The sequence below is a fragment of the Cloeon dipterum genome, chromosome 2 (assembly GCF_949628265.1).
Source record: "Cloeon dipterum chromosome 2, ieCloDipt1.1, whole genome shotgun sequence".
Taxonomy (NCBI): Eukaryota; Metazoa; Arthropoda; class Insecta; order Ephemeroptera; family Baetidae; genus Cloeon; species Cloeon dipterum.
Window position 1 is genome coordinate 28615522 of NC_088787.1, and position 13819 is coordinate 28629340.

The following is a 13819-nucleotide window of genomic DNA, read 5'->3' on the forward strand; positions in this document are numbered from 1 at the left end:
TGCTCGGAACAAACGTCTAATTTGCATTGTTTCGCATTAAAATAAATCCAGAGAGTTAGCACCTCACTTTTTTGCCGAAAAAATCAAGCAAATTTGCATTTTACGCTCTCGCTACATTCTTTACAGGGGTAAAATTGTCAGAAGTACAATGGAGTCAGTCTTTTCTTGCTTAAATCTATCGATTTTTTTAATGTTGAAATAATAATTTAAAAAAGCATTGCTAGAAAAATTTTCCCGTGCAACATTGAGTAACATTTTTAAATTTATGTCGAGAAAAAATAAAACCAGGCTTCATCCTCGTTGTTTCAAGTCCGTCGTTTAAATTCTCGACCAGTTTCGACGTCATCAAGTACGTCCTATTCATGAGGCAGTTGAGGCTTGCTCCAAAGACCAAATGCAAACAAACACGAAATTGAAACAACGAGGATGAAGCCTGGTTATATTTTTTCTCAACGCTCAACATGAAAACTACCTCAATTGGTCGCCTCCAAAATTTAAATTTATGTTCGAGTATCAGAATCTTAATTTTAGAGCAAGTTTTTTAAACACAGCGTTATCATGGTTGTTAGTTTTCTGTATTCATTTCATTTATATAATTATTTTTATTTAATTGTTTTCGAATAATTTTTGGGCCATCAAATATGACTGCATTAAATAAGCATTTTTTGATACTGTATAAAAGATAAAAAAATAGCTGCTTGCAACATGCAGTATGGTATCAATAAAATGTTTCTAAGCTAATAGTTCCGATCGCCCGATCACTCTCAAGCGTCCAAGTAATAATTAGTCTCGCGCAAAACCAACGATGCAACAACACAACCTGGTGATTTCGATTTGTTCCCCCTAGAGCCGAGAGAGTGTGACCCACTTTCCGGCGACAGATAGCAATTTCCTCTGCGGTGCAAGTCAGAGCAAGCAAATTTCCCACCAAACACACACATTCGCAATTGAACCGCAATTGTGTGTCGGCGCAACTTACCGTGCACGTCGACGCATCCGACCTGTTTCTTCATGATGTTGGTGTTGATCTGGCACATGTAGCATCCCCTGTCTGCCTCCTTGACCTGCTTGATGTGCAGGTTCCACGTCCGGTGGTTATCGTGGGTGACCGCGATGCGAGAGTTGTGCGTCACCACCTTGTTGTGCAGGGTTAGAATGGTCTGGTCCTCTGCCCGCAGCCAGCCCACCTGTGGACAGGACGAAAGAAAAAGGTCACAAGGGTAAATATTATGATTTCATGACCACAATTGTTATCGCTTCGACTAACAAGGAATATATGTGTCATATATTTCAATTTATCGCACGAAAATGTTTATACTTCACAGTATACACGTATTCACTATTTGCCAACACCTCAGTGAGTCTGGTTTCGTCAAACGTCACATTATTTATTAATATTTCACGGCTGTTATGACGCTACGTGCGCTCACAGTCGAATAAACTTCACCCGCGCGGTGACTGTGCCAGGGCTCGTCACACGACTTTCAATTTTGCAGAGTGATTACCGAAATAACTTTCCTTTAGCAAAAATCCATTCTGTTGATTGATTGTTCCCAGGCTCGGATCATCCTTGTCAGCGTCAGCGTTTACGCAGTTTGTCACGCCAATGAGCCATTCCAGCACTTTTCAAATTGCGGTGCTGTCTGCTGTCTCTTCTCGTAAATAATTATAAGAGTGACAAGAAAGTGACATTTTCTGGAAAACTGACTTATCCTAACTCAAGACAAGGAAGAATAAAACGATGAGTTTTTCCATGCTTCGGAATCCGTTGTGGGATGAAATGCATTTAAAAAATGGTTCCGGTCCATCAAGGAGACTTGTCAAAAAAGTGTTTAGAGTGCTTTTTAAGTGCACTACACAGTAACTCCAAGTTTAAAGCACGTTCGTGCGACGGGCGAATGCATAAATTTCGCAGTGAAGCTATGGTGAAGGTGCAGTTCTGGCAGCTTTTGATGCTGCTCGCCCTATTGACGCGCCATAAAAGGTGTGAATGTCGATCGTTGCCGGCGTTTAAAAGCCAAAATAGCGTGTTGAATGAGAGCCCGCCGCCTAGCACTCGCTGCACCACCGCACAATCAATAGGCAAATTGTGTTGCCTGCGTCGTCGGTGGCGGTTCAAAAGCAACGCTGCAGGCACCGAATGCAAATAGGAGCGGCAAAAAAGAGCCCGACTTATTGATTCCGGCCGTGGACAAAAGTGACAAGGAAAAACGATGAAACTGATTGAATGCAACAATCCGCCTTACCAAATGCCTTAGCACTGTTGTGTAAAACTTAAGTTTTAAACCAAATTTTGTACTTGAATGAACATTTCAAATATTACAATTCTTAAATTCGGTTGTTGGTTTGTGTGTATTTATAATTTTAAACTAAACACAGGTGAAGACATGTGAAACCATGCCCTGGAAGCATGCTGTTTGCCTACTAAGTCGCACTGACAATGAAGTAATTTGAACCGAGCTCAAGGTTCAAGTGAAACATTATGTTCGCTCCGCCACGTGCACAAACATAACTATGCAAATGATAAAATTAGTGTGTGTGTGTATGTGCGATCCGGAGGCAGCATCCGACACCTGGCACGAGCTCATATATATGTGTTTCGCGAGCTGCTTCGAAACTGGAGCGGGATATTTGCCCCACGCGCTCTCCTCATTTATGCAGGCGGAGCAAACCAAATAAGAAATGTAAACAAAGGGGCGCAGAGAAATTGCGCTGCCTGCTGTTCGTTTCCATTCTCCACCAAATATATGTGTGTGTACATATATCGCCGCCGACGCCTCCCGTGTTAATCCGACGCCACCGTGCCGGTCTCAGGTGCGCACGGCTGAATTCCAACTTGCTTATTTCACTCTGGGCACCAATCTGGGCGTGAAAAATTCGTGCATCAATCTTGAGCACCAATCTTTTGCCACCAATTTCACAAGTTTGGCAGCTTTCTCCTGCAATCCTGCTTTCTTTCTTTCTTGTGCTTGAATTCGATCCCAGCACGCAAGTCTGACTTCTCAGCAGGTGTGATCCATAGCTCATTTGAGTTGCAGCTAAATCATGTTTTTCTAAACGAGAAATGTGAAGTAAATTTGAAATATACAATTTGTATGATTAGTTTGTAACTTGCATCAACTTTAAACAATAAAATTTAATGAGTGACTTGCGTAATTTTATAATCATACTTGCCACTGGCACTCAGCCACCACCGCAGGCTGGCGCGGCCAACGGCATACCTCCGCTACCACAGAACAGATCATGTCATAAAAAGACCAACCGAGGGTTAAAATGTCTTCCATTTTATTTTTAATTTGAAGTTTCGAGCATTTCATTCAATGAAGAAAAATGCTTGTCCATATTCTTCATATTTTATTTCAATTTCTCTCTTTAAGATCTATTCGATGGTGTTGTAACGGGGAAATTCTTTGAAATAAATTAATATGAATTTCCAGTTTAACAAAGGAGTTCACCGATTGAAAATCACGTAAATTTTCTAGCCGAATTTTTTGGTTTAAAATTTACTACTTATTGATACCTTTGTTAATTCTAATAAGACCTAATTTATGTGCTGTTTATAATATGGCAACAAGAATTTAAGCCCTATCGTAGAAATCAAATTTCGTTTTTATTCTCATATTCTCAACTTTTTTTTAAAATAGTAAGTGAAAAAATAGCAACCTCAGAAGTCTAAGAGTGTGTGCAAACTCTTTTCAGCATTATACACGCAATATATTATTAAAAAGAGATTTTTTCTGTTAAAAATTTGGCATATCTCTTTCATACGTCTCCTTTCCTAATGAGATGCGCGTTGAAAATAACTATGATGTTAGCTTATTTGAGAAGTTAAATTGATGTAATAATCAAATTGAGCTCCAGTCGCTAGCAAGGTGCCGTGTTAGCGTGGGGTAAGAGGAAAAATAAGTAAAGTTTGCTCATTCAAGTGTGAAATTTTAAGGATCTTCCAACTTACGACGCATAATCAGCGCCGACAAAACGCATGCTTCAATTGGAAAATCATTTTCCGCAGCGATAACCGCGAATATTGAAATTGATTTTCGATAATTGCGCCCAAGAGGCTCATTAATTGGCAGGTTTTGCCCGAGTGCTCATAATAATATTTCACCGGAGCGCTTTCTCCTGCCCACGAACGCCGGAGAACAGTGATGAATTGCACTGCCGCCGCGCGCGTCTTATAGAATTTCAATAAGCTTGCACGGGAAAAATCGGCAGGGAAAATCAGCCTTTACCCAAACCGTCCGCTTTTTCTCTTTCTCCTCCTTCGCTACACGCTCTCTTTTCTCTCCATTTCTCTTTTTTCCTGCGGCTCATTTTACATCGGCGAATTCTTGTTGAAAATATATCGAGACACAGCGTGATTAATGATCTTGTTTCTGATCGCGTTCGCAGGCGCGCTTCTAAAATTTTTCATCGCGCGTTTTTTGCACAAAAGCTCTTTGTGGCGTCAGTTATTTATGAACGGCAAATTAACACCGATAATCTGAATGGGAGAACGCGCTCGACGACGACGCATAATAGTGGCGTGAACGCGGCTCGTGAGTGATGACTGTCCCATTTTTCACCGAGCTAACCGCGGGACAGGCGTTGCAATTCAGCATCAATCTGCCCAGGCTGCCGATAAAGGTTTTCCAGAAAATTTCAACCAAATAGGGCATTCATGCGGTAAGAATGTAAACTGTTCGTTGTTCTGGCAGAAAATAATTATCACAGATTTCAAACTCTTCGCGTATTTACTTTTTTCATAAGTAAGGCGTGGATGTGCTTACTTTAGTTGACGTTGGTATTTTTGGCGTTGTTTGTGATTGAATACGCGTAAGAAAATAAAATAATATCTCTTATAACACAAAAATACTCATTTTATTTAATATAATATTTAATATCCATTCACATTTCACACCTTCCCATGTGGCATGCTCTTATTTGGGTGTTTAAAAAAATAATATTTTTTAAATGAAGATTTGCTTCATTTATTTAATCTATTTAACTATTATTTCTTCGAATTTGTGGCTATCCAATCTAACATGGGAATAAATCATGATGGGAATATTATATTGATATAATATCAAGGATAGTTTATTAAGGAATTAATAAAAAATCAGCTTGGCAAAGGAAAAACTAATATGATTAAAAAGAAAATATAATTATCTTTTGCGAGGCACTCTGGAAAGCTCATATCACGATCAAACTTAGGAATGTGTACATACTTGGAGCTATACAAACAACTCCATCAAACAAATTATTTCCGTCTTCTTCTGGCCTATTAGTCAAAATGAAAAATTATCAGCACACATATAGAGCTGCTGTCGTGAGCACAGCTTTGATCCCTCTGGTGTTTCCTCAGCAACCAGCGCGTCAAGGACGGTCAGACCGATTCCTGCACAAGCAAGTTCCTCCCCGGTTCCTGACCCTTTCCGCGGATAGCGGCATCAATCATATTTGCAACAACAAGAGCGTGTATGTGTTCGATCCGATAGACGGACACGAGTTTTTCCTACTCTGTTGGCTCCATCATTTGATTGGATTTCGCGGAAAAGTATAGGATCATTTATTCTGCGAACACAAAAGAAGGGCAGTCGACGGAAAGGGCAAACCCTCTCATGTCAGATAGCTGATAAAAAGTCGGTGGCTTTGGAAATCCGAGTCTTGCCAGCGATGAAAATTTGTTGCTCTCGAGTAACAAGTTATAATTGGGCCATCGAAAATCCTCAGAAATTTAATGCCATCGCTCTCTTGATAAAACCAGACCTTTCAGACATCGATTAATATAATTTTTTATTTTTAAATTTTTAAAACCAACTGAAATAATTTATAAGTCAAAATAATTTGAAAAAATCGCACATAACAAATATGTATGCGGTATTTTTTTTTAACTAATTAATGCACTTTTGTTTTAAAGTCCATAAAGCACTTAAGATAATTAACCTTCAGACGAAAAATGTAATCAAAAAATATTGAGAATAAATTAAAATTTTTGATAGAAATTAAATTAAAGCCAGTACTATGCGAGATTGATTTTAACGTTACAAATCATGATTAATTCAATTACTTAATTTGAAATCGTTATTGATGATGATCAGAGCGCACAGGCTTTCACCGATATTAGTTTTTATGCTAAAGGCAGGTGCCTGATCAACTCTCTGTCCGTTTGGTTTAATCAGCGCCGTGAGGTAGTTCAGCGGCGGACCGCAAAGGTTGTGACATAAGCAGAGCAATTTGGAATTTCACCTGCACCACTCTCAGCTCTCAACGCAACACAGATCATTTCCCGAAAGGCCTGGGGCGGCGGTAATTTAGGCTCGTCGGCAAAATGGATTTCGCTTCAGGCGTCATCGCTGCTTCAGTGCGAGAGCTAATGGAAGCGCCTAATAATGAATTGATGACAACAGACGACTCCCTGTCGCCCATTTTACGACCCGAAATATGTCCCGCGATTATGAATATACACTTGCACGCTAATGGATTTTTGACGCAAACATTGTTTGTTTTGCTTACTATACAGGAACATGATATGAATTGATATGGAAAATATGAATTATTGTAATGTTCGATTAAAACATGCTGTGAAACGTATGGGGGCTGATATGCTCTAATGGTTCAACTTCACTTGTTCAACATCTATGATTGTATTGTGGCGCCTTCTCGCCACTACTGTCCTAGTAACTAGTTTGCATTAAACACGCCTCGCCAGGTGGCAGTATAAAGGTGTGCGACAAGCAGTGCACCCTTACTGCAACTTCACCCCCACTGCACAATCAGACTCGCACCGAAGCAGTCCCGAATAAAATGTTCTCTCTCCGGCTAGGATGAGATTTCGGGCGAGAAAATTCCATAAAACTATTTCATATCAGACCCGCACTACATACGGGTCCTGATTTCTGATCTTAACCTTACTACAAATACCACGAAACTTAAATAAAGATTATTACTAAAATTACTTCAATGAGAAAGACGCATTTCTGTCACGACTCCACGACCCCACAGTATCTAAATTTTCACTCATCGCTTTGATTATGTTTTGCTGTTTTTTGCTTTTTAGATTGCTTAGTTGACTTTAAATGTCATGTACAATCATTTCAAAATTGAAAAATGATCCAGTTGAGAGAGAGAGAGAGAGAGAGAGAGAGAGAGAGAATATACAGTGCCAATACAAATATCGAGGAAACAAAAATGGGAGGTAAAATGCAAACAGATAATGTTGATTGGAAATCTGATTTGTTTTGTAAATTTTTGTGTGACATGGAGTAAAGTTGCTCTGCTGGCCCACACATAAAACAAAATTGAACCTAATTATGAAATTGAAAACTAACTGGATCCATCATATAAATTAAAATTGTTTGTCAAAAATAGAAAAAAATTAATTTTTTCGAGTTGCCGAAAAATGTTATGAGTCATTCGAGGCTAAATCATCCTGACGAGGAAAGTAAGGCCCACGTGTTTGTTCAAAGTTCAAAATCCATCGGCAAATCTTTGTAGAGCCAACTGGGGCGCGCAAACTCTGGAATTCGCTGAAGGACAATAATCCGAGCGTTATTATCGCCTTGTTTGCGGTCAGCTGCGGCTGGACGATAAATATAGGTGCAAAACAGAGAATGAGCACAACAGCCATTCATATGCTTGGTGGACAGTGGGGGCGAGGATTCTGAATCTTCCTGCGGTGGACCAACACACGCGCATTTGTCTGAAAACAAGCTGTCACCTCTGATTAACTGACCATCAGTCGGCACTCTTGTTAAAAGCCGACGCCTATCGAGATAAACACGCCATAAACGCCGGCTACGAACGCCCACAGTGTCACAGGGACGAACGCACTGAATTACTCCCCGCCTCCGATAAGAATGAACTCTGTCTCTCTGGATCCACTGGGGCTGCGTTTTCCCGAATCAGAAGCTGACACACGAAACTTTAGCCCTGTGCGCTACGTACTAGTCGAGGCCCAGAGAGATGAGCATCTGTCTCTCTTTTCAACCGTGTGATGTTAAATTAATTAATCAAGGCACTGACGTGACACGTAACCCAAACTTTAAAGGCTATTTGTCTGATTCATACTCAGGGCTAAACGAAAGGTTGCACTCTCTATGAATTTGGTTGCTTGGGATGGCCCGTGAAATGTATGGAGTTTTTAAAGACATTCATATTTCAAAGCCATTACTCGTTCAACTGCCCTTTTAATGAAATTTAACGTTGATTGAAGATAATCCTGCCTGAGTGTTTTAAAGTGAATGAGGGGCGGGCGTGGATAAAGCAAAGGCGGAAAAGCCGTGTGCAGGAAATAAGAGACAAGAAGCACGTGTGGAACGAGATAGAGCTCAAATTCGGTGCTACACCACGCAAAGTGAGCGTGACAAAAATGCGATTTTCGTCAAGAAGCGAGAGCAGACGGGCGAAAAGGGAGAGCGGCACAAGAATTACGCGTGAAATCACTGTTCACGAGGCGTGTGACACTTTTACACAAGAAAATCCGTGCCGGATAATGGAGTCTGTAGTGTCAGATGCTGGCGGGCTAGAAAAACTTTTCTGCCTCGCGAAGTGCCGATCATAGATTGAACCAATTTCATATTAACTCCGCGTCTAGTCTGCTAACTCGAGGCGCAAAGCTTGGGCTTCTCTAACTTGCTCATATTCAACTTAAATGCAACTCGGAATTGAAATTTATATCACATTTAATCCGCTAACCCGTTTTTCAAAAGGGCTTGCTGCCCTGCCAGAGGCACCGCTCTGAAATTTCCATCGCTTACAAACGTGAACTGCGTGAAAACGCGAGCCGTGATTTGCTGCGCAATAATTCGCATTGTTTCACAACATTTCCACATAAATTTCCAGCCAAATAAAACGGAATTTCGCTCTGGTGCAAAACCGCACGCATCTCGCCAACAGCCCAGCGGTCGACGCAAGAGCGTGCGTGCTTTCTGGCTTGTGTTACTAACTTTTCATTTTTCGCCAGCGTCTAAAATAATTGCGAACGACTCAATTTCCCAGCAGGGCCGAAATATGGTGCGCGTTTGCAGCACATAACTACTTGTTAGAGTTTTTAGCTCGCTGTTCTGGGGGCGTGTAATTGCGGCTCGGCCTATTTGAATTCTGGCTCGTCTGCCGCTGCGCGAATCGAGTGAGCGAGGGCACTATGAGCTGCTAGCGGGCCCGAGAATTGCTGCTGTTCATGGTTATGGTGTGTGTGCTGCTATCATAATTATTTATTATTATTGTTTCGTGTTGGTACACGCTCGTAAATTGCAAAAACACAACAAACGAACGGACGTAATCTGCCATCTATTTGCCTCTACTGCACCACCCTTTATGCTATTTAATCTGCAGCTAATGCGCTTTCACCCGATGATATTTTATTGCTCGACGCTAACCCCCTCTGGATTATAAAAACGGAATGAAGGTGTGTCTGAGGATTCAATTGGAACAGATGAGGGTGTGCAACCTCGAATTTCATTCTTGGTCTCACAATCAGTAAAAGCCTGAAAATGCAGAGGGTATGCAACGTCTTAAGCGCTCATGTTGCGCAGGTTGCCTAGTTTCGATGTAAATGTTTGTTTGTGAAGTATGTAACAAAAGACAAATGCATGAGTGTTGCTCTATTTTATGCGTGAATTAACGGCACCAGATGGCTTTGCCGTTACTCGCATAATTTAGAATATGTTTTCTAGAGATATATTATATGAAGCTTATACTCAACAAATAATTTGAAACAGATGCTAGATAACCAAATTGGTTCAATATCCAATAAGGGTTTGGGAGGGTACTACATGTTTGTTGAAAGTGAATCTGTATTGTACAATTTTGCAAAATCATTTTTATCTAAATAAATCAATAAAAATGGACCAGGAGTGCCGTTTATTTTTCCGAGAAAAAAAGGCTTTAAAGATCAAATGCTAATCAAGCGGTGATAACTCTACAATAAAAATCATTATTTTTTGCAAAATGTCCTGAAGCAGATATAAAAAATTAAATTCTTCAGTCTTGGTCCGTGAATAACAGCTTTTTTCTATAATTTAAATATTTAAATGAAAACTAGTGAGCAAAACGATAAAAATGCTAATTCAAAAATTTCTTACGTTAATAATTACGTTGATGTTGTGCATGAAATTACATTCAGAAAGAAATGCTACCATACAGCCTTGCTAGGATTGTGGTAAACAAATTGGTTTTGGCCGAGTCGCAGCGATCGGTACTGCAGGTTATGCAAAACAGCGGCTGGAAGTGGCGGCAGTTGCGCGTGATAGCCCCCAGGCTGCTGGAACGAAGGAGTTCTCAACTTGATGCGCTCGAATTCGCCAGCCGCCATGTGTTTTGAATGTTGTGCACATCAAAATTTACAGCCGACTAATATTTGTGGCCGATATTGTCTCTGGCCAGCCGCTGCCGGGTGATAAACGACGCGTTCGCGAATGCGCAGCCCTCGTGAGTTAAAAAGGCCATCATTATACCTTTGGCAGTTGCTGGAATGGAAACGCCTTCAATTTTTCCCTTTTCTCTCTGCTGCGTCTAATAAAATCAGCCGAGAAGCACCTCCCGAGGCAATATCTATTCTCTTCTCCGGCTTCCTCTGCGCGTAATCGAATTTAATAAAATTTTATCCAGCGCGGCCGCGTTTTCTCATAGTTCGCAACGGATTAAACTCTCGAGGCGGTGAATTTATTTCATCAATGCGAAAATTTACTGTGAATCCATTTTTACCGCCGCTTATCGCTCCAACTCTTATTATGCCTCGTGGGACGTGTACTTAGTTGCTCTCGGTCCTTCGTACTTGTCCAATTAAAATCGGTTCGATGGTCTACTGGGGACGCTTCAAGAGCCGAGAAAGCGCGTCGTCAGCTTAATTAACTACCTCGCTCGCTATCAGTCCTTCTGCCGAATACCACTCGAGACAGTTTTCGTTTTCTCAAACCGTCGTGCACTCATATGCAAATCACAAAAATTAAAAAAAAACACACACACACGAAAGAAAGAGACTAACCAAATTTATGACTGTAGCTGTAATAAATAATAACCCAAAATTATATTATGGTGCTAAAAACAATAAAATACAGTTTTAAAGGTTTGAACCGTAACAAACTTTTCTTTAATATTGAATTCTGACTGCCGTTTGTGAAAATTTCCAGACCTAGATTAAGACTCAAAGCTGCTGGTAGAACAGTTGCTGATCTATTAACCAAATACAAAAGAAATAAAAATGATTTCATAAATTGCATGCTCAAACATCTTGAAATCTAAAAATTCAGTAAACAGTTCAGATGAGCAAACACGAGGAATGAAACGAATAAACATACTAAAATTACGAAATATTTTGATTTTATGTTGGTTACTAATATATTCGCTAAAAAATAAAGAATGGGTGGATGATTGTTAATTAATTCCAGAAATAATATCACACTTTTGCACTATCTGTCAAAACTCTACCTCGTTTTTCAGCTTATGTGAGAGAAATTTATTTTGATTAAATTTTCTCATACGGGTTAACTTTCTTAAATACTGGATTCTATTACTATATTTTTTATTTATACCAGTTTTTAATGTTTCTAGAGAGTTTCAATTGCGTCAAATAGCAATGAAACGTGTAATTAGCAATATGATTTCGATTTAGCTTTACTTAATAAGCGAACAGTATATCAACTGTAGGAATTTCATTAACAAAGTTTTACAAATTTTCCAAGAAACATACGATTAAGTATGGATATACATGCTTAATTTCCATTATGAACTGCTTGGGGTCAAATAAACGGATCGATCCCGTGCTGAGTGAGCCGGAAGAACCGATTTTGCTTTAAGAAATGAGGAGACGGAGAGAGCTTGAAATTAAGTTTGCATCAATTTTCCGCCAGGCTGATAGCAAACAATTGGGCCGGCTAAGTAATTGGCCGCGTTTGACATCCATTTGGCTGATGAGTCGTCGTCATTCGTCCCTCTCGTCAGTCAGTGGAAAATCAGCCCTTCAGCACCGATCCGAGAGGCCCTTAATATCGGCGCGGCCCATGCAGTGCAAACAAAAGAAGCCGGCCGCGCATCAAGATGGACCCTTTCGGCGCCTGGCAAAGGCCGTGCGTAAGAATGTTGTTATTGCAAAAGAGCGGTGTGTCGCAAACAAAGGCCACGCTGATGACAACCTGATGAAACTGCGGCCCGCCTTCAGTGCCGGCGACATTTTAATAATAAATATGTGCACGCTCTCGTGATTCGCAGGCCGGTGCTGACCCTTATCTGCAAGGCCAATTATGGTGCCCGCTCTCGCAAACTCCTCCGGGCTCGGCCGTCCGGTCGCCTTTGTGCTCGTGCCCTTTGAATTGAACACACCACCGTCATGTTAGTCAATTTTTAACTGAACTGCTCAACAACGTGTGCGGAAATTGATTGTGGCGTAATTGAACTCAAAAAGAGGCTCTCGGGGGAGCGCTCCATCATAATTGAAATAAAACCATCCCCCTTTTTTGATACTTAATGCGCGTTATGCTAGAGGTCAATAATTATATGTTGTAATATTTCAAGTGAGGGAGTTGGAAATTTAAAAAGGGGAAATCGATTAATTAAATAGATCTGTAAAGAAGCACTTTTGACCAAGCACTTCCAGGAAATGTAGTTATTCTACAAATCTATATATTAGAGGTATCAGCTGCGAGATTTAAGGCGGTGGCTGGCGGGACCAGCTTAGCCGAATTTCTTGCCCAGCGGCCATTTTCACCGGCGGCTGGCGCGGCTGACAATATGTTAAACGTATAGTTTAGTAGTATATAGTGCTCAACGGCCTGAAGAGCCGGAAGACATATTTTTCTCCTGCACTTTTTAATTTTTAACCTTTTTCACTGGCGGCTGGCGTGGCTGGCGCAGCTTAGCCCGATTCACGGCGGCTGCCCACATGACCAAGATTTGCCGGCTGGCTGAGACCTCTAGACTATATATTTTTCGTTTTAGATCTGATTTTTCGGGTCAAATGCTGTTGGAAAAGAAAAATCAGGACACTTTATGTTCTGTATTATCAACGAAAGTGTCAGTATTATATTATTCCGATAGCGTAAATGTAATAATAAAAAAACAGAGTGTCAGCTATTTGTCAATGTAATCAATTAATTGGACTTTTTGCAATTTTCAAACAATCTCAAGCAGACATAATTAAACCCAGTGCAGGAATGAAATCTGCAAGTTGATCTGCGCTTTCCTAGTCTAAATAGCCGAGAATATGGTCGACGAACACGCCAGCGTGCAGACAAAGTTTTGCCCTGTTGGGCGTGGTACCAAATAAGCATTTCTCAAAAGGCTAAAGGCCGCTACATAATAACGCGCTGTGGCAAAGGTGGCTTGCGCTCTTTATCCGTCGCTTCCGTGATCTGCTGGCTTAAAAGTTGGCCAGCTGCTTTTTCTTTTCACTACCTTTGCACGTTCGTCGACGTGGATGGAAATACTTCACTTACATTAGAAACTATTACCAAGTCACTGCCGCGCACACAAAACGCAAACTTTAGTTCAGTTTGTCTGTATCCCACTCACCACTCCAAAAAAATTTGTCCAGGCATGCTTCTATAGGTGTGCCCTTTACGGACGTTTTGCCGAAATTTAGAATGCTGCGTTAAAAAGATTTATATTGAAAGTAGTGTGACATATTCATTACCACGGTTGGCAAATGGATCTGAGAGGCTGTATTTTTCTATGCAAAAACTTATAATTTTTATCACTTCCCTCTTTCCGGGCTTCTGTGTGTATTAAATTTAATTTTAGTATGGATAAAAATTTTATCTTTTGATGTTGATTCAAGTGCCAAGGAAAATGAAATGATGGTTCATTGTTAGAACATTTTTCAAATAAGCCCTCGAAAAGCCAT

General features: G+C 40.5%; 1 protein-coding gene across 2 annotated transcripts in view; it reads right to left on the reverse strand.

Annotated features, from left to right (window-relative positions):
• The window catches only part of LOC135936202 (lachesin-like), a 92517-nt gene that overhangs the window by 22629 nt on the left and 56069 nt on the right, over positions 1–13819 (reverse strand). For both annotated transcript variants that reach the window (XM_065478944.1, XM_065478943.1), the window contains exon 3: positions 980–1187. In XM_065478944.1, coding sequence (XP_065335016.1) covers positions 980–1187 — 208 coding nt within the window. The remainder of the gene's footprint in view (positions 1–979; positions 1188–13819) is intronic.